At 33.7% G+C, this 22,593-nt stretch overlaps 1 protein-coding gene and 1 pseudogene across 16 annotated transcripts in view; both read right to left on the bottom strand.

Annotated features, from left to right (window-relative positions):
* Window positions 1-22,593, bottom strand: part of PHF20L1 (PHD finger protein 20 like 1) — a 152,834-nt gene that overhangs the window by 58,408 nt on the left and 71,833 nt on the right. For all 16 annotated transcript variants that reach the window (XM_077167696.1, XM_077167698.1, XM_077167700.1 and 13 more), the window contains 5 exons: window positions 19,841-20,093; window positions 17,658-17,846; window positions 17,185-17,391; window positions 2,109-2,165; window positions 915-1,022 (listed from right to left, as the gene is read on the bottom strand). In XM_077167696.1, the coding sequence (XP_077023811.1) occupies window positions 915-1,022; window positions 2,109-2,165; window positions 17,185-17,391; window positions 17,658-17,846; window positions 19,841-20,093 (814 nt within the window). The remainder of the gene's footprint in view (window positions 1-914; window positions 1,023-2,108; window positions 2,166-17,184; window positions 17,392-17,657; window positions 17,847-19,840; window positions 20,094-22,593) is intronic.
* LOC143685755 (Parkinson disease protein 7 homolog pseudogene) lies at window positions 2,172-6,043 on the bottom strand (annotated as a pseudogene).

Here is a 22,593-nt window from a genome sequence, read left to right as displayed (position 1 = left end):
ATAATAATTTCTCTTACACAACTATAAGTACTGATATATTTGGATTTCTTTTAATATCTTATTTTATAATTTGTATTTTCTCCTTTTTCTATGTTTTTCTCTTCTTTTATTGCCTTCTTTTTCATTACATTTTTTTCCACCTGTTTTGGAAATTACACCCTACGGTTTTATTCTTTCAGTATTCATGTTAGAAATTCTAACATGCAGATTTAACTAATCAAGTCCAAAAATCAAAAAATTTCTTTCACTCTGCCAAAACAATACAAGGAGCTTAAAAACACTTAAAGCCAACTATGCCTCTCTCAATTTATATACCATTATTATTATCATCACATCTTTCTGCTTCTATATAATTCTGTTTTGTTTTGTTTTTCGCCATAAATCAAATTGCTTTATATCATCAATGTTTGTTTAGAAATGCCCATATATACACACTTATCTACTCATTGTTTCTTCTGGCATCTCAAATCTTCCTTTTGTAGTCATTTTCCTTCTGCCTTAAAAATATTTTTAAAATTGCCTTTAGAGATGGAATGTTGATAGCAAACTTTTTTGTTTTCAAAAATTTCTCTAAAAATTTTCACCCTCATTCTTAAAAGTTAATTAAAGGGGGTATATACAATTCTAGATTAATTCCTTTAGTATACTCGAAGGGTGCCTGGTCAGGATATCCAGCCCACCACACTGCTGGAAACTAAAGTCTCTGAGCAATTGCAAAGATTAATTTACAATCCACAGTAAAACTGAGTTGTATGCTTTTAAAGTTAGCAAAACATAGGGAAGCTTCAGAAACTTCCCAGCTCTCAAGGACATGGAGGGAGTTTGTCATACCTCCATTTTGGTAAAAGAAAAGAGGAGAGCTGAAACAATCTTGGAATTCTAAAAAGTGTGAATGACCACTTTTCCACACTTACCATGCTGCTTAGACTTCTTTTTCTTTTTCTTCTTCTTCTTCTGTTTCGGTTTGTAGTGATCTTTGTCTTTCCTCTCTTTTCTTTCCTTATCCTTTTCTTTTCTCTTACCTAAATGATAAAAATAAATACCTTAATAATTATGATTGGTTCCAAGTTGTTCCTCTGTGGTTTAACCTAAAAGCAGCATTTATGTTTTAATCAGCTATTCCAGTCACCTGCCCAGAGTGGATGGATTCAATTAAACTGTTCCTGTCATGAGTCTGGAACTCCTGATTAGCTTACTGGACTATAAGAGGGAATCTTCATTAGCAGTGTTGAGAAATCCCAACGCCTGACACCTTAAAGTTAACACAGACAGTGGTTAAAATGAGTAATGTACTCAGTTTTCTGATGTGGCAAGATATTAAACTCCATAAACTTAAAAAGACCCGACTGAAGAGTCTCAGCACTTTCATATATAACTTAATGAAAAAATATATTAGCAGATTTTTAAATCTTTTTTTAAATCTTTTTGGAGAAATAAAAAAATAAATTAATTAAATCAACCCATAAACAATTTCTTCAGTCTTTTAATACTTTCCAAGTGAATACTAGAATGAACGTTAAGAACACAAAGAAAAAAATATTACATCAAAATGATTTTCCCAAAATTTTAAAACCTCTTTTTTTCCCTATCATGTGTACTCTAACAAAAATGAATGGGATACAATATTAAGGTAGTATCTTAATACATTTTATTTACAATTAATTCATAAATTATATTTTCAAGTAGCTACTGTTCCAACTCGGAATGGTTTAAACTATAATTTATTAACTCTATCAACTTTCAGTTACCCAAGCTCCAGTTAGCTACTCTGTAGAAAATTCAAACTACCATCCATCATTCCCTGGCTTTCAGTCATTACAGCAAAGAAGACAGAAAAAAATAGCAGAAAACTCAGTTACTTTTTATAAAGAATACTAAATGGAAACATTTAAAAATAGCCATAATTTTCATTAGAGATGTTAAAAACCACAAGTTCTCAGAGAAGGCCTTAGAATCCCTTGCATACCATATATATAAAACTACAAGAAATGTATTTAAGAAATTCTACATATGGAACAGAAAAAACTAATAAATACTAAAACAGACTATATCCTCCACTTCTGTCAAGCCTTATTGTCTTTTACTTAAAGATTACTTTCTGTTCATACCAAATGTTGTTGAGCTTTTTTCTTCCAATTTCACTTTTTTTTCTGTTTTCAATATTCCTGTGGGTTTAGGGGAAAAATATGTAAGTTTAGTCAGAAAGTGTTAAAAGTATAGGACAATGCTTTATCACAACAGAACAAAAGTCTCTTTCCCCTAAGTTCTACATTATTTTACTGTCTGAAGAAAGAGGGATTTTTGTGCTTCAAAAAAGCTGACAAATTAAGTATGAGTTATGTTGCTTCAGACTCCTCAGGTTTAAATTCTGGTTCTACCTTTTACTAGCTGTAGTCTTGAGTAAGTACCTTAATCTCTCTATGCCTCAGTTTCCTTATCTTCAAAACAGGAACAGGAGTATCTACCTGTTGTTGTGTTAAGAATTCTATGAGTTGATCTAAAATCCGTTCAACTTACTGTTTGCCGGGCAAACAGTAAGTGATTTAATTCATTTTGTGATAGAGTAAATGTGAGACTACATTGTTTCTAGAAATGGCATAAATGGAGGTCTAAATATAAACAATGTTAACTTAATTTACTACAGAATCAGTAAAGATTTAGTCTGGTATGATAGCCTTTGGCAATCCAGATGGTGAAATCTACTCTAGTGGTTAGCCTATGTGATGTTTCCACTTCCGTGACAGTTATGACATGAATACTATTCACATCATTCAAAATAAATATTCAATTTTGTATTAAAGAATACTGGGGTTTTCTACATGTATAAAAATTTTAAATTAATATTTACTCTTTTGTTGCCTAAAATAAACCTGGACTTCTGCATTCTAGCAGGAATGTACCTCTAGCTAATGATATTGGCCAAAATGGAACTATTATGTACAACATTTTTGCTCTTTCTCTAAATGTAAAATACAAAGGCATATTTACACTTTAAAATAAATAGTCACTCTTAATAACACTTAAATATTCTTATCTAATAGTCCAAAATACATTTTTTAAATCAATATCACACCTTACGATAGCTAGTAGCTATTATACAGTCAGTTAAACAAGCTTCTCGACTCATATGCAACCATTCCCAATAAATAATGAATACAAAAGATACTACCATGCATTTAAACTACAATTTTAGTTAATTAAATTACTCTTTAATAACATTATTCTTTTTATTTTTCATTCCATGAAAATCATCACTCCAGTACAATATCAAAAAATTAGCATTTCATTCATTTAATGCAAGTATTTTACATAATTTAAATGAAAACTAACAAAAATATAAAAACATTCAACTTGAATCAAATGGTAATCAGACTCTAGTAAGTAGGTTTTTAATTTAAAAAAACGCTGACAATCTCTACTTTTTATGATGAAAGGATGAATGGGAAATCAGAGCAAAGAAAAATATGACTAAATTGCCTTATTATCAAGACCATTCAACAAATGTTATCACTTCCTTCAATTTACTAATATATGCATCATGAAAACTCCACATATTATGCAATTTTCTTGCAAGGTGATAAAGCGTTTATAATGCAAACAATGAGAAATTTGCTTTATAAATCCTCAGCAATACTACAGGTACATTCAGAAGGAGTACTTGACAATCTTTAGGTTCCTAATCTTTCTTTTTTTGCTCCATACAGCCAACTTCATTGATATTCTTTAATAGCACTTAAAAATACAGTTAATGAATGGGAGAAAACCCCATTCAAACTTTTAGACTTTTCTACTTGCCATGCAAAATGCATTCACTATTCTCTTATCTCAGTAGCTCTAACAATAGATATAGAAAAGCTGCAAATGAAGCTGATGATGAATTTGATTTCATAAAAGAAACAACAATCAGTAGTTTGCAAAATAACCTGTTTATCCTACATACAAGGTTCAGAAATGTACAGACAGAAAATGTGTATGTCTTCTTCTAGCTGTTCTTTCACAAAGTAAGTAATCGTCTCACCTTTGCACATGAACCAACCATTTTTTTTAATCTAACACGATGAGAACAGATTACCTACAGCCTATTTCCCTAACTCATCATCATGTATTTCTGTGCTAATCTTTAAGAACAAGTGGCACCTTCACTTGATCAGTCACTTCATTGCCACTCAGTGCCTCAACAGAAGCAAGAGGAAAACTCAAAGTTGGTTCCAGGACCATGGCTGTTAAGAAGGCAGCCATCTTTCTCCACATGGTTCTCTGAGTAGCTGTGTTGATATCCATTCATCATTTTGTATTTAGCAAGAAGGTGTTTTCTAACTTTATTTCCAAAACTGATTTCATGAGCCAAGAGAGCCACAGGACCTGCACAGATGGTGGTTGTGAGGCATTTATCCTTTTCTTATTATTTCAATATCTCTTTCACAGCATGAGACTTGGATAAATTCTGTGGACCAAGAGTACCTCCTGGCAAAACCACCACGTCATATGGTCCTTGTTTCTTTGTTTCTTCAGGACTGGCATCAGGACAAATAACAACACTTTGTCTCTACTTAACTGGCTCTCTTCCAGCCAGACCCATAACAGTGACCTAAATTCCAGGTGGTTTCACAAAATCCATAAGATGACCATCTCCACATCCTCTGCTCCTTTAGTGAGGATGACCAGAGTTCTTTTGAAGCCATTTTGTTGTGTGTTTGTACAGACAATGAAAATATAGATGTTCCAAAAAAACTCACTTCAACCCTGAGCCTCACTTCTCTTCCAACCAGGTTCTTAATATTCTGAAGTACTGAATCTCAAAAGTGAAAAGTGGAACTTAGAATTTCCTGAGATGGGGGTACAGGGCATGAACCAATTTATAGGAATTGCCTTACTGAACTATCTTTACTGAATAGAACATGTGGGATCCATCAGGTATTTGGAAGACAAATAAAATGGATATGAACCACTGCTCCAGAATTCAGAGGTTTACACAGCATTATATACGAATATATTATACATGGATATAATCATTCCCACAGTGCTTTCAGGAGAACCAGTTCTGGATTCAGTTTTCACATATTCTAGTGGTTCCTAAACCTTTAGATTTTGTTATAGATTGAATCATGTCCCCCACAAAGACATGGCCAAGTCATAAACCCCAGTCCTGTGTATGTGAACCTATTTGTAAACAGAATCTTGGAAAAGCCTATTAGTTAAGAGGAGGCCAAAGTGTATAAAGGTGGGCCTTAACCTAGTATGACTGGAGTCCTTATAAGCAAAGGAAATTTGGACCCAGTCAGGAACAGAAGTCAGAAAGAGATGACCATGTGATGGAGGTATAGACTGAATTATGAATCGCTGGCAAGCCCCCACGAGAATCCCACAGACCTGAGAGAAGCATGATCGTGTCAACCCGTTTCTTTTGGACTTCTAGCATCCAAAACAGCGAGGTGATAAATTTCTATCATTTAAGCCAACCAGTCAGTGATATTTGTTATACCAGCCATGGCAAACTAAGACAGACTTATAAGTGGTAAAATTTCAAAAGTAAGCAAAGGGTTACCAACATTTTAATATATACAAGTTAAGGATATTAAAATAAATATTCATATATGCAATAATGGTAGGACTTTAAAAACACTGACACACAAATAATATACAGAAGAGTCCTATTCTAGAATTCAGCAAGATCGAGTTTTATAAGAAGTTCACGACATTGCCTTTATTTTACCAACTGCTAAAATCTGAGAGTGAAACACTAAGACATTAGTTTAAGAGCAGTGATTTTTAATTTAAAATTCAATTTTTATTACATCTTCAAATAGAATATTATGTAACAGTACAATTAAAAAAACAAGGAAAAATGGGACTACTCTGATTAAAATTAAGAGAGGCAGGTGTCTAAACCGCTTCTGCTTGCACACTATTCAAAAAATAGTAATGTAAAAAGATTTCTCAAGTGTCTCTTGTTATGCTACATATCTTAGGTTCTTTTGGTTAAAAAAAGAGGCAATTCCTGATACCCTCCATGGAAATTCCAGGCTCTGTGGAAGCCAGGCATTTCGGATGGAGGCAGATTACGGAGTCTCTGGTGATGACTTTTGTTAAACAATTACGAAAAAAAGAGAAGAAGAAAACACTTTTAAACAAAACAAGATTCTAAAAAGTACATGAAAAGTTGATATAAGGCATTGGACTTAAAAATGAAGGTCTTTTTAAAAAGCCACTCAATCAGATTAGGTACAGTGTAGGACATGGTTTACTACCGTACCAACTCATATTAATGTGTTACTGGAGGTGTTTTTTTTTTCAACACAGAACTATGAAAAAAATGTTTAAAATTACTTTCAAATAATCTTTAAGTCTCAACTTGGTCTTCACCATAATTATTAAAAAGAGACATTATTATTACTAAGAATATTTGAAAATTAATAATCCTACCATATCATGATATTTTCTTTGGAAGAAATGTAGAGTCCATCAAAATGCATGACCAATCAAATAATACATAATCTATTTTAAAAAAACAAAATTTCAGAGCCAAAAGTGACAATATAATCTACAATAAGCTCCTCCTTATACAGATGAAAAACTGAGTTTCAGGAACATTAGTTCCTTACTTTTCGAAGAAAGGAAGGATGAAGGGTGGGCATGCAGGCTGTCCCTCCAGTGCTCCTAAGTATTACTACCCTACCAGCTTGGCTCAGATCACCCTCAAAACCATTTCTTTTGCTCCCTGTGACTTAATAAATGTGGGCATCTTTTCTTCCTTTGAACATAAGAGCACACTGTATTTTTTAAGATACATACTGCATTAAAGTTATTTATATTTCAGTTATTAGTTTTATCTCCCTTTCAGATTTTAAGTTCCTTGGATAGCAGTTTTTATCTTGTGCACCTTGCATTTCCTACCTTAAGATAGCAGTTTGACAAGATGAGAAAAATTTTTTAGTCTAAAGTGTCCAAGATCACATGAAAAGTTTCTTTTTCAAGGTAAAGTCTTTTAAGCTCAATCCACAGGACTCAAGTTAACATATTTCGAATTTATAAAGAATTTAACAGCCAAAATATGTTTATATCCATATTCTTTATCTCCTTAAAGAAGGCAGAGGGAATTGCATATTTCCTATTTATACTTTCAGTACCCAGAAAAGGAAACCCGTTCACATTCCCAGACAGTGGACAGAACAGAGTAATTTGAGGCTCTATTGCTACCTAAAACTGGTTGGCTCAGTATGATAAAGTATTCTGATAATAAAATGCAAACAAAGGAATCAATTTTTACCAAAGGTACCAATTACTTTTTTTTAATATGTGGGCAGTGACAATATTCCAAATCTTGATCAGTCATGTGGCCATCCATCCCAGTGGAAGATCCTTTAGTATAACTATTAAGCTCACTGCACACAAAAAAGTAAAAGCTTATGTCCGTTAAACTATTACACTATTAACTATTATTAGTTAACAGCTAACATCATCATTCTAAACATCCCAATGGTTTCAATTAGACAAAAATAGCCCTGAACATGCCTTTTATACAAGTTCTGATAAATAATGCTTTCAATGGAAGTTTTAAATTTTAACAATAACAAAATTTACTTTTATAATTAAGATGGAAACCAATGAACCAACCAAAAGCATTAAAAAAAAAGGCACAAAAACACATAACACCATGAATCTAGATGGAAGACAACATAGGAGCAGACAGGAGTTCAATAAACACTGCAAAACAGTTTAAAGAGGGTGGAAAACAAATATGTTATGAGGGAAAAGCATGAAAACCATTTAGAACTGCAATTTAAGTAAGCTAGTCTCACAAGGTATTAATCAAAAGCTCTCCAATTAGGGTATGACCTAAATGCCATTACTCATCCCAAAAAATATAATAAAAATTAAAAGTTGGTCTTAGGAACTAAATATAATCCCACCCCTTTCAGTTCAAACACTGTATTCAATCTCCTAATAAGCCCACTTTTATTTAAAACTATACAATTCCTTGATTGACGCAAAGTTGCCAGCCATTGTGGCATTAAGCAAAGAACCAACCTCACTTTCCAACTAAGAAATACGCATACTCATCAAATTATAAACCTAAACTTCTCTCTACCTTTCACTTTCCCACAAAACTGCCTTACTACTTTTACTTTTCCAAATAGCTTTTTCTAATCCTTATAAAAGATTATTAGTGTGCCTTCTTTCTACTCAGGACATTTTAACCACTATGAGAAATAAGAACACTGCCTCCATGGGGTCAGCCATAGCTCTAAGAATATGCCAGAAATTTCTTTCGAAAGACTAAGTTAATACTCTTAACTAGCAGCAAAATAACCAGAATCAAGTATTTCCATACATAATTATTGCTTAGTCATTTTTAGGATATATAATCTATCACGATACTCTTAATTATTATATACCTATTTTACATAGGCCTACATTTCAGTCTTATCACTATTATAATAACATAATGTATTCTGAAGGAAAATACAAACATTTTCACATGCACACCTAAAACCAATTTTCCCAGTGGATACCTGTCATTTTAATTTTATCAACATATTTTCATATATTTAGTACAGCAACAAATTCCAGATTGTTAAAGAACTACATAAGACCTTCTTGAGGAAAAATGTTTCAAAGGGTAGAGGGTAATTCAGAAATTCTGTGGGAAAAGGGAAAAGAAAAATGAACCACTCTGAGGAAAGAAAGCACTAAAAGAGAGTCAAAAGATAATGGTTCAGGACTTCCAGAGAAGATGGCGGCTTAGTAAGGCGCGCGGGTCTTAGTTCCTCCTCCAGAACAACTACTAAAGAACTAGAAACAGTACAGAACAGCTCCCGGAGCCACGACAGAGACCAGACACACAGCATACCCCATTCTGGAACGGCTGGACCGGCTAAGAGTCTCCGCTGCGGTGAAGTCCCCGAGAGGCGCGCAATTCCCCAGGCTGCGGCGGCTGGCGGCCGGAGCTCCCTCCCTCCTGGGCCGGCTGGGAGCTCTGGATTGGGTTCCCCAAGCCGCAGCGGCCGGCGCCCTTCCCCATGCGCGGCTTCCCAGGCCAGTTGGGAGCCTTGGAGCAGCGATCCCCTAACCCGCGGTGGACGGCGACCAGAGCCCCTTCCACACACTCGGCTTCCCAGGCCGGCTGGGAGCATCCGAACAGTGGTTCCCCAAGCCGCAGCGGCTGGCGCCCCTCCCCGACAGGCGACTTCCCGGAGGGAAAGGAAAGAGTCTCCAACAGTAGTAGAGACTGAGCCCAACCTAACACCAATAGTGGCATTAATGAACAACTTCTGACTACTAAAAATAGGCCCTCAGCTCAGGCAAAACTGATCAAGGCGGAAATCGCCGATTGGGCTAACTGAAAAAGAGGAAACGGGGCAAAACAGAGCCTTCTGCGGCTGTTTCTACAGAGGCTCGGTTGCCTCTGGGCTCAGCGCTGGGATTACATAGGTTACAACTGCCCCGAAGGCAGAAACAGACTGCTTTCAGGGCTCTCTACCACCTGAATCTTCCCCACGGGAAGGGTGAAACACAACTCAGGTGGATTCCCTCTCTCAAGGAATTCAGACCCTAGGACTTCACAATTTGAAGCCATTAAAACCAACCTACAACCTTTCCTCTGTCTCCACCACACACCCAGCAGGGAGAGTCTTCCAAAGTTAAAGGAGCCACAACATCTTTTGCTGGTGGGAACCGCAGACAGACAAGCACAACATACTGGGCAGGATAAGAAAAACAGAGCGCAGAGAGTCCACAGGAAAGTCTTTGAATCTGCTGAGTCACACACTCAGGGAAATCTGATTAAATGCCCAGACGCCAGCAAAAAATAATGAATCACACCAGGGAAAACTGAAGATATGGCCCAGTCAAAGGAACAAACCAATAGCTCAAATGAGATACAGGAGCTGAGACAACTAATTCTGAATATACGAACAGAAATGGAAAACCTCTTCAAAAACCAAATCAATAAATTGAGGGAGGACATTTCTATACACTAGCAATGAAGAAGGTATGGGATCAACAAAAAGAAGAAATGGAAAGTCTGAAAAAACAAATCACAGAACTTATGGGATTGAAAGACACAGTAGAAGAGATGAAAAAAACAATAGAAACCCACAATGGTAGATTTAAAGAGACAGAGGATAGAATTAGTGAACTGGAGGATGGAACATCTGAAATCCAAAAAGAAACAGAAACTATAGGGAAAAGAATGGAAAAATTTGAGCAGGGGTTCAGGGAATTGAATGATAATATGAAGCGCACAAATATACGTGTTGTGGGTGTCCCAGAAGGAGAAGAGAAGGGAAAAGGAGGAGAAAAACTAATGGAAGAAATTATCACTGAAAATTTCCCAACTCTTATGAAAGACCTAAAATTACAAATCCAAGAAGTGCAGCGCACCCCAAAGAGAACAGACCCAAATAGGCGTTCTCCAAGACACTTACCAGTTAGAATCTCAGAGGTCAAAGACAAAGAGAGGATCTTGAAAGCAGCAAGAGAAAAACAATCCATCACATACAAGGGAAACCCAATAAGACTATGTGTAGATTTCTCAGCAGAAACCATGGAAGCTAGAAGACAGTGGGATGATGTATTTAAATTACTAAAAGAGAAAAACTGCCAACCAAGAATCCTATATCCAGCAAAATTGTCCTTCAAAAATGAGGGAGAAATTAAAACATTCTCAGACAAAAAGTCACTGAGAGAATTTGTGACCAAGAGACCAGCTCTGCAAGAAATACTAAAGGGAGCACTAGAGTCAGATACAAAAAGACAGAAGAGAGAGGTATGGAGAAGAGTGTAGAAAGAAGGACATTCAGATATGATATATATAATACAAAAGGCAAAATGTTAGAGGAAAGTATTACCCAAACAGTAATAACACTAAATGTTAATGGACTGAATTCCCCAATCAAAAGACATAGATTGGCAGAATGGATTAAAAAACAGGATCCTTCTATATGCTGTCTACAGGAAACACATCTTAGACCCAAAGATAAACATAGGTTGAAAGTGAAAGGTTGGGAAAAGATATTTCATGCAAATAACAACCAGAAAAGAGCAGGAGTAGCAATACTAATATCCAACAAATTAGACTTCAAATGTAAAACAGTTAAAAGAGACAAAGAAGGATACTATCTACTAATAAAAGGAACAATTAAACAAGAAGACATACAATCATAAAAATTTACGCACCGAATCAGAATGCCCCAAAATACGTGAGGAATACACTGCAAACACTGAAAAGGGAAATAGAAACATCTACCATAATAGTTGGAGACTTCAATTCGCCACTCACATCAATGGACAGAACATCTAGACAGAAGATCAATAAAGAGACAGAGAATTTGAATATTACAATAAATGAGCTAGACTTAACAGACATTTATAGGACACTACACTCCACAACAGCAGGATACCCCTTTTTCTCAAGTGCTCATGGATCATTCTCAAAGATAGACCATATGCTGGGCCACAAAGCAAATCTCAACAAATTTAAAAAGATTGAAATCATACACAACACTTTCTCGGATCATTGGAAATCAATAATAGGCGGAGAGCCAGAAAACTCACAAATATGTGGAGGATCAACAACACACTCTTAAACAACGAGTGGGTCAAGGAAGAAATTACAAGAGAAATTAGTAAATATCTCGAGGCGAATGAAAATGAAAACACAACATATCAAAACCTATGGGACGCAGCAAAGGCAGTGCTAAGAGGGAAATTTATTGCCCTAAATGCCTATATCAGAAAAGAAGAAAAGGCAAAAATTCAGGAATTAACTGTCCACTTGGAAGAACTGAAGAAAGAACAACAAACTAACCCCAAAGCAAGCAAAAGGAAAGAAATAACAAAGATTAGAGCGGAAATAAATGAAATTGAGAACATGAAAACAATAGAGAAAATCAATAAGACCAGAAGTTGGTTCTATGAGAAAATCAATAAGACTGATGGGCCCTTAGCAAGATTGACAAAAAGAAGAAGAGAGAGGATACAAATAAATAAGATCAGAAATGGAAGAGGAGCCATAACTACTGACCTCACAGAAATAAAGGAGGTAATAACAGGATACTATGAACAACTTTACGCTAATAAATACAACAATGTAGATGAAATGGACAAGTTCCTAGAAAGGCATGAACAACCTACTTTGACTCAAGAAGAAACAGATGACCTCAACAAACCAATCACAAGTAAAGAAATTGAATCAGTCATTCAAAAGCTTCCCAAAAAGAAAAGTCCAGGACCAGACGGTTTCACATGTGAATTCTATCAAACATTCCAGAAAGAATTAGTAACAACTCTGCTCAAACTCTTCAAAAAAATCAAAGTGGAGGGAAAGCTACCTAATTCATTCTATGAAGCCAACATCACCCTCATACCAAAACCAGGCAAAGATATTACAAAAAAAGAAAACTACAGACCAATCTAATGAATATAAATGCAAAAATCCTCAACAAAATTCTAGCAAATTGAATCCAACAACACATTAAAAGAATTACACATCATGACCAAGTAGGATTCATCCCAGGTATGCAAGGATGGTTCAACATAAGAAAATCAATTAATGTAATACACCATATCAACAAATCAAAGCAGAAAAATCACATGATCATCTCAATTGATGCAGAGAAGGCATTTGACAAGATTCAACATCCTTTCCTGTTGAAAACACTTCAAAGGATAGGAATACAAGGGAACTTCCTTAAAATGATAGAGGGAATATATGAAAAACCCACAGCTAATATCATCCTCAATGGGGAAAAATTGAAAACTTTCCCCCTAAGATCAGGAACAAGACAAGGATGTCCATTATCACCACTATTATTCAACATTGTGTTGGAGGTTCTAGCCAGAGCAATTAGACAAGAAAAAGAAATACAAGGCATCAAAATTGGAAAGGAAGAAGTAAAACTATCACTGTTTGCAGATGATATGATACTATACGTCGAAAACCCGGAAAAATCCACAACAGGACTACTAGAGCTAATAAATGTGTACAGCAAGGTGGCAGATTGCAGGATCAACATTCGAAAATCCGTAGTGTTTCTATACACTAGCAATGAACAAGCTGAGGGGGAAATCAAGAAACGAATTCCATTTACAATTGCAAATAAATGAATAAAGTACTTAGGAATAAATTTAACTAAAGAGACAAAAGACCTATACAAAGAAAACTACAAAAAACTGTTAAAAGAAATCACAGAAGACCTAAATAGATGGAAGGGCATACCGTGTTCATGGATTGGAAGACTAAATATAGTTAAGATGTCAATCCTACCTAAATTGATTTACAGATTCAATGCAATACCAATCAAAATCCCAACAACTTATTTTTCAGAAATAAGAAAACCAATAAGCAAATTTATCTGGAAGGGCAGGGTGCCCCGAATTGCTAAAAACATCTTGAGGTAAAAAAACGAAGCTGGAGGTCTCACGCTGCCCGACTTTAAGGCATATTATGAAGCCACAGTGGTCAAAACAGCATGGTATTGGCATAAAGATAGATATATCGACCAATGGAATTGAATAGAGTGCTCAGATATAGACCCTCTCATCTATGGACATTTGATCTTTGATAAGGCAGCCAAGCCAACTCACCTGGGACAGAACAGTCTCTTCAATAAATGGTGCCTAGAGAACTGGGTATCCATATGCAAAAGAATGAAAGAAGACCCATATCTCACACCCTATACAAAAGTTAACTCAAAATGGATCAAAGATCTAAACATTAGGTCTAAGACCATAAAACAGAGGAAAATGTAGGGAGATATCTTATGAAACTTACAATTGGAGGCAGTTTTATGGACCTTAAACCTAAAGCAAGAACCCTGAAGAAAGAAAGAAAGAAATGGGAGCTCCTCAAAATTAAACACTTTTGTGCATCAAAGAACTTCATCAAGAAAGTAGAAAGACAGCCTACACAATGGGAGACAATATTTGGAAACGACATATCAGATAAAGGTCTAGTATTCAGAATTTATAGAGATTGTTCAACTCAACAACAAAAAGACAGCCAACCCAATTACAAAATGGGAAAAAGACTTGAACAGACACCTACCAGAAGAGGAAATACAAATGGCCAAAAGGCACATGAAGAGATGCTCAATGTCCCTGGCCATTAGAGAAATGCAAATCAAAACCACAATGAGATATCATCTCACACCCACCAGAATGGCCATTTTCAACAAAACAGAAAATGGCAAGTGCTGGAGAGGATGCGGAGAAAGAGGCAAACTCATTCACTGTTGGTGGGAATGTCAAATGGTGCAACCACTGTGGAAGGCAGTTTGGCGGTTCCTCAAAAAACTGAATATAGAATTGCCTAAGGACCCAGCAATACTATTGCTAGGTATCTACTCAGAGGACTTAAGAGCAAAGACACAAACGGACATTTGCACACCAATGTTTATAGCAGCATTATTTACAGTTGCAAAGAGACGGAAACAAATGATTTCTAATTGTTTTGTTAATTCTTTTTTTAATTAATAAAAAAAAAAAAAAAAAGAAAAAAAAAAGAGACGGAAACAGCCAAAATGTCCATCAACAGAAGAGTGGCTAAACAAACTGTGGTATACACATATGATGGAATATTATGCAGCTTTGAGACAGAATAAACTTATGAAGCATGTAATAACATGGATGAACCTAGAGAACATTATGCTGAGTGAGACTAGCCAGAAACTAAAGGACAAATACTGTATGGTCCCAATGATGTGAACCAACATTAGAGAATAAACTTGGAATATGTCATTGGTAACAGAGACCATCAGGAGTTAGAAACAGGGTAAGATAATGGGTAATTGGAGCTGAAGGGATACAGACTGTGCAACAGGACTAGATAAAAAAACTCAAAAATGGACAGCACAATACTACCTAATCGTAATGTAATTATGTTAAAACACTGAATGAAGCTGCATGTGAGCTATAGTTTTTTGTTTGTTTGTTTGTGTTTTTTATATATACTTTTTGTATTTTTTATTTTTATTTTTTTCTCTATATTATCATTTTATTTCTTTCTCTGTTGTCTTACTATTTCTTTTTCTAAATCAATGCAAATGTACTAAGAAATGATGATCATACATCCATGTGATAATATTAAGAATTACTGATTGCATATGTAGAATGGAATGATTTCTAAATGTTGTGTCAGTTAACCTTTTTTTTAAATTAATAAAAAAAAATTTCTATTCTGGTAACAAATATAAAACCTAAAATTTACCTTTTTAACCATTCAAATATATACTTCAGTGGTGTTAATTATGTTCACAATGATGTGCTACCAACACCACCATCCTTTACCTCAATGCTCCATCACCCCAAATAGTAACTGCACCAATTAAGCATTAACTGCCATTCTCTATCCCCATCCTATCTCTGGCAACTTGTATTCTAGTTTCTGTCTCTAAGAATTTGTCTTTGCTAATTATTTCACATCGGTGAAATCATGCACTATTTGTCCTTTTGTGTCTGGCTTATTTCACTCAACATCAATTGTGATGTCTTCACGATTCATCAATGTTATCACATGTATTACAACTTCATTCCTTTCTATGACTAAATAATATTCCAATGTGTATATATATTAGAATTTTATATATACCATGTTTTGTTTATCCATTCATCTGTTGATGGATACTCCACTGCTTCCATCTTTTGGTCATTGTGAAGAATGCCACTACGATGAACATCAGTGAGGAATTGTCTGTTCAAAATTCCTACTTTCAATTCTTTTGGATATATGCCCAAAGATGATATTGCTGGGTGATACAGTAATTCTATACTTAAATTTCTGATGAATTGTCAGATATTTGATATTTTGGCTGTATTCTAGATGAATTTTTTTCTTGATTTCCTCTTTTCTCATTGCTGGTGTATTTAAAACACTATTGATTTTTGCATGTTGAGCTTGCCCCATGTCACTTTGCTGAATTTATTAGTTCTAGAAACTTTGTTGTGGTTTTTTTACATTTTTCTATATGTAAGATCATGGCATCTGCAAATAATAAAGTTTTATTTCGTCCTTTTTAAAAAAAAAAAAAGATAATGGTTCAGATATGGGAAACTATAAGAAGTATTTCAAAGCCAAAAAAAATCTTCATTTTTCATTGTTTTCTTAAAACAAGCTATGGAAATACTTGATGTACAAAATAACTTCTACATTTACTTGTAAAATGTTATTGTAGAAAAGCGAATATTTACTATTAGTGACTTTTTTATTTTGAAAGAATCTAAAAGCAGAATAAAACATAACTTTACCTTTTTTTAGTTACTTCAATTTTTTTTCCCAATATATACCACCACCAGAAAAACCCAAGCTCTATTTTATGATTCATCCAAGGATACAGTAGATAAAATGATTTCTGGGGAGATGTTACTAAATACAATTATCCCCAATACTCTTGGCTGCATATCAAATGATTATTTTATATTTTCTCTACTTGAGAACTGATTCACCCACCTAATTATGAATTAGTAATTTACTGGAAAAGCATACGAAACTGGTATTTACCTTTTCTTATTACATGTGCTCTTTGTTTGAGGTTATAATTCTATAAAACTTCCAAATAAAATAGAGCAAGTTTATAAGGGAAACAGGAATATATTCTTGTTAAATTTAAAATATCAATTTGATAAAAAACTCCAAAATGTTTTCAGATTAAGATAAATATTGTAAAATCATCCAAAAAAGGCATACTTGTGCATGATTGATTTTATAAATCAGATTCTCCAAATAACTTAATAACAAATTATGTGTGGAGATTCTGCCCCAAAATATGGGTTTATATTTATGATACAAATATAAAATAATAAATTCTATTAAAATCCTTAAACATAAGTAATAATCACACAAAGTATTTTCTGGATTCAAAACCATGAGTTTCTGTAGTTATATTTAGTTTTAATTGGTAGAAATAAGGAAAGAAGAAAGAAGCAGAGAGAAGGAAGTTAAAGTTGATTTATAACTTTAATTAAAGTTGATTATAAACATATTTCTGGGCAAAATTAAAAGTATGCCTAGGAAATATGGCAGTAAAATAGTCACAGAAAAGAAGTTTCCTAGACTCAATTTCCAATATGTTATATAAAAGTATTATGAAAAGGAATTATTGAGGAATTCAAATAATGTATTTGCACATCAAAATGTTTAAATCTTCCCATTGCAAACTTAACTACTAGTAAAATAATCTTTTTCACCTGATGCTGTTGGAGTCCCTCTTCCATCAGTCACTGCTTTGGAAGAAGGGTATATCAGCATCTGTGCAGCTTCCTTTTCTGCTCTGGAGCCTTCATTATGGTAAGAGGCATCTGGAGCTAGTGGTGCTGCGACTTCTGAGTCACGACTTAAGTCAAGAGGGAGGCAGGGTCCCAGCTTCTCAAGTGACAAATGTGCAACATCAGGCACTACATAAAATAGAGAATAGTATGCAATATTAATATAGATAAACTGGCTCAGTCAATATCAATGTGGATTAAAGTGTTATATAAGTTAAACAGTGCCCAGCAAAAAGAAGACACTCAATAAATATTTGTAGAATAAATAAAGTGCTTTTTTTAAGTCCAAAAGAAGGAAAGATCAGAAATTTCTTAATATTCTAATAGTCTTTATTGCTTAGGTTTTTCTTTATCTTCTTCTATATTTGGTTCTATATTAAATCAATATACATTACCCTCTGGTACTGAAGACTCTTGCTGATTTTGAGAACTGATAGAGAATACTTTCCCATCAGTGGCTGGAGAGGGAGAAGAAACCTTTTCTATAGAATCATCAGGCATGGGCAAGGTGGCTAAACGCTGAGATCTTCTTCTCCGCTCACTATGCTTGAAAGGTCTAGGGGGATTCACAGGCTGTGGAGGACCTAGAAAAAGATCTTCAATGTTCACGAAGCAGATACATACTAAGATCATCTTATAATATTTAAGGAGGTAAATGGGAAAAATGATTCAAATTCTGCCCTCTGACGTTGTTATAAGGTATCCAGAAGGAACGGAATGTTCCAAAGGTAATCAAAGGTAAAACCTGTGCCCTTATTCACAAAAAAAGTTAATAAAAAATTTCTAAAATCTAAAGCCTACTACAACCAAAAGAAAATATAGAACATTAATTTTAGTTAGTTTCCCAAGTGACAAAGTATAGTTAATTTTCTAACCGCAGATTATTGTGTAAATCGTCATTTTTCCTTTATGAAAAAATCTTCTTTATATTAAAAAAATACATCTCTCATGATCATTAAAAATCTAGAAATTCTAAGAAAAAAAGGCAGGGGGCATAAGAGACAAAAATCTGACATACATTGCAGAGTTTGTGCCTTACTTCGCTTGCCAAAGTAAAACTAATGTAAATAATTTTATCCCACCATCACTCCTCAAATGGATTTTTATAAACATATTTCTGGGCCTGATTCATTAAAAAAAAATGAACACAAACAACTTTAAGTACTTATTATGGGCAAATAATGAGGATTTTAAGCAAATGACACTATTCTTGTTCTTGTATTTTCTTTTAAACAACTAACTTGGTCTGTCATTTAAGCTTCTTCTAAGTACATAATGCATAAATTTGGAAATCTCTAATGTCTTTTTTTAACCTTTATATGTCTTCTATCTACATGTCATGGAAGTACATCTGACTTTTGAGAATAGGCAGTATTACATAGGCCAACATAATATTGATGTAAATTTAGAAGGATATAAAAGTAGTCTAAAGAGGCTGATGCTTTAGGTTACTTAAAGTACTTAAAATAAGGATGAAAAGATACGGTGGCAACTGAAAACAAAAAGAATAAAATTCAATTGCTATAACACTGCTTATCAATGTCATGTGGCACTAACAGTTTTATGATAAATGTTATAATAAAAAAATGAAAGTTATGAGGAAACAATTGAGTTCTGTTGCCATCCTTTCTATTCATTAATTAAAAACAAAATAACCAAAAGAAAAAAACTGATAAAAAACTGAAAAATATGGTAGAAAATATGGCATGAATAAAAGGTTAATGTGTTTGATAAAGAGTCTTCTCAATGTCAACATGTTTGCTCTGAAAGATAAATTATACGGAAACTTTCATAAAGAAACTATCATATTTACTTCCTAATCATGTTACTAATTCATCTGTTGTATAAAGAGCAAAAGAAAACTATCTTTGATCCAGTGACTTTCCAGGTAACTGTTTTTCATGTGTCTTTAACCTAGAATATGTACTAGTTTGAATTATTCAAATTAGTACAAAAAACTTAGGTTCAATACAAATCCTGCCTCATTTATATACAATTTTGTTGAAAGGTTATTTTTTTTAAGACTGTAAGATTAAAAGTGCTGAAACAGTAAAGTCTTTGAAAATATGATCAAGGAAGCATCCTACTTCATTCATTAAAAAGATTATACTGAAGTCTACACTCTAAATCCTAAAATAAGAATGAGAAAAATATATCACAGAGGGGATTACAAACAAGTGGAAACACTATATATAAATCTATCCACAGGAATAGTCTTGAAAGTTGAGAAAAAAAAAAAAAACCCACAATGGATCTCTTTGTATTTCTTTTTCTTTCTTTTTTTTTTTTTGTAATGAATCAGGCCTCTCATTGTGTTTGGGTTAATTGAGAAGTCAAACTAAGCAGAATTTGTATTATTAAATGGTAAAGGTTTCTCAACCAGCAGTACAGTCTCTGTACAATAAATCAATCAGAAATGTACATGGTCCTTGCCCCTGAAATAGTTTCAAGCTTTCCCTACCATATCCACTTGAGTTTTTAAAAAGCAACTTTATATAAATACAGTAACTACAATCAAACTGTGTTTAAATGTTTCTTATAGGATAAGATAACTATTTTTTTAAAAATCTGTGCTCACTAGTTTTATTTATCACTGAAGAAGAGAGCTGAGATACAAGCGTCAAATCCTCGACTTGTATTAACTCTGGGGAAAGTGGTGATTTAGGGGGTTTTATACACCCAGAAGAATCTCCAGATTCATGTTTGCATTTCTTGCTGCGAGCCTTCCCTGAAGACAAAGTTGAGGATAACAGTGCAGGTTTCTGAGTGTTGGCAGAACTGCTAATGTCAGCTTCATTTTTTTTCTGACTTTGAGGTTTAGGTGAAATCGCCTGAATAAATAATAAAAAATTGATATTTTTATTTTGGTTTCTTCATTTTTGTTCTTGTATTCTATTTTGATTGTTAAGCAACTTTAGTATCCAAAAACATTGTTAAGCAACATATAACATTTCTATTACAAATGAAAAACCAAAAAGAACCCCACAAATTATTAACTAAAAGTTGAATAGGCTGTCTTTAAAGGGATACTGTCAACTTTTAGTCTAAATTTGTACTATTTCAATCTATTATTCATAATACTCTCAGAATATTAAATGTTACCTTACTGGAAAAATATTTTCTGTATTAAATTTAAATATACCTCTTTTGGAATCACAATCACCAATGATATTAATAATTAGATAAAGAGCATTTTCATGTTTTAGAACATTAAAGAAATGCATTCCATCTTTTACCTCTAAGACATTTACTTATAAAAAAATTTCCTTTACTTTATTCCTTTATTTCCTCTACTGAATGTAGAGGTCCAAGCAGACAGTTGCCCTTTAAGGAAAGATCTCAACAGAAAAACAATGACCAAATTAATGAAACATTATCTTTAACTCATTTTAGTGCTGAAAGCCAGTTTCATAAGCATAGTGCATCATGAAATCTGAGCCACCAGCAATAGAGAGTTAAAAAAAATAACTGAAAAACAATACAAAACAAACAACAAAAGAAAACCAAGGAGATAAAGTGTAAGTTTAAAAACATTGGATTTAAAAACAAAATACGTCGCATTCTTAGGTGAAAGTTTTTACCTTCTTCCTGCCAACTGATACTTTTAAAAAAAAATTAGAACTTTGTCAGTTCTTTCATAAAGAATATTTTTATTTATTTGGCAGTAAAATTTCCTACATATGTAAAAAGGTGTGAACACTTTCACTGTTCATAGTCAACAGAGAATTGCTATTGGATGGATTTGCAATCCTTGGTGTTGGGATGCCTACACTGTATTCTCTTTCTGATATTATGTATACAAGAACAAAGTTTCTAATATATACATTTTTTTTAGATCTATACTGGTGAGTCAAATTGTTAGTACTGAGAACAATATTCTTGTTCCCAAGAAATGTTATTTCCATATCTCTTGCGAGGGATGACCATCAGGTCTGCAGGCTGTGATTCTTTGGAGTAGGAAAGACCACTGTCTGGGGACCAAATAACTTCCTCTTTCCATTAAAATACAAGGTGCTCAAATTTGGCGGAAAAAGTGTTTATCTGGTATGGTAGGGCACCTCTGGCTGCTCTACAGATGGCATACTGGACATACCACAAAAAGTTCTGATGTCAAGCGTCCCAATCATTCAGTTGTCACCATTTCTAATCTTCAATTTACTTGTTATACATGTGTATAAGTGCAGACTAATCACTTGAAAAAGTATTCATAAATGGGAAGTCTTCCTAAATTTATCATAAAAGGTGTTGCCAGAAAAGTAATTAGAGCCATTACTTGTAAAGAAACAATTTTATTGTTCATCTTCACATATGTGAAAGACATCACTACAGCATCCATTACTCTTGAATTACAAAGTTATGAAACAAGATTTTAAAACTTAAATTAATATTTTGATAAGGTGCTTAACTTCTAAACAAGAAAAAAATTAACATTTTTAAAAACTTACTGAATTATTATGCATCTAATGCAGATTTTATTCAAAAGTAAATATAACATGACATATCCCTAATACAATTAAATAATCTATAATTAATAATCTGAGAATTGGGGTTCAAGACCACAAAGTTTGAATTTTTAAAAAATATAAGTAAAATGAATCCATGAGCATAGTAAGTTTGGCTATAGGCCTGTTACCAGTCTATGTAATGAGTGACAATATTTTAACTCACTGGGACAACAGAGGTAAGTGACAATCAATACCTCTAGGCCTAGTGTTGGTTATCAACAGAGATATAATTAAGAGTTTTATAACTCGGCTTGTTAAATTTGAATAAGGGCTAACACTTTTAGTTAAGAAACATTTTTATGTTTAGATAAACCTGAATGATAAATAAAAAATAAGGGAATAGCATGATATTCCTTGAAAAAGTAAGTTAATTTACAAAGTTTTCATTAATGTTGGTCTCTTTGTTACAAAACTGGCAAGGACTCCGAGAAAGTGTTTAAATCATGCAAATGGAACAGCCGAGTTACTCAACTTTTCTTTCTCTCTTTCTTTTTAAATTCAACTTCAAATGTTGCTTTCTGTACTTCTCTCTGAAATGGGCACTGCCCTTTACACTAACTTCCATGTAAGTAATAAGTAATTTTCACAATCACATTCATTTCAGCAGGATTGTGCATAATGAAAGATTGACATTGTAATGAATTTTCCAGAAACATTTTATTACCCAAGTCCCTGATTTACTGCTTTCTGAGAATACCATAAACAGCGGTGAAAATACAAAATATTCATATATCTGGGACGTTGAATAGAGGAAAATACACAGTAAGAAGAGTCATTTAAAATTTGGTTGATATATTGACAAAGACTTAACCATCTGATGATCACA

The sequence above is a fragment of the Tamandua tetradactyla genome, chromosome 6 (genome assembly GCF_023851605.1).
Source record: "Tamandua tetradactyla isolate mTamTet1 chromosome 6, mTamTet1.pri, whole genome shotgun sequence".
NCBI lineage: Eukaryota > Metazoa > Chordata > Mammalia > Pilosa > Myrmecophagidae > Tamandua > Tamandua tetradactyla.
The sequence above is the reverse complement of the archived record's forward strand: the minus strand, read 5'-3'. Positions and strand labels throughout refer to the sequence as shown.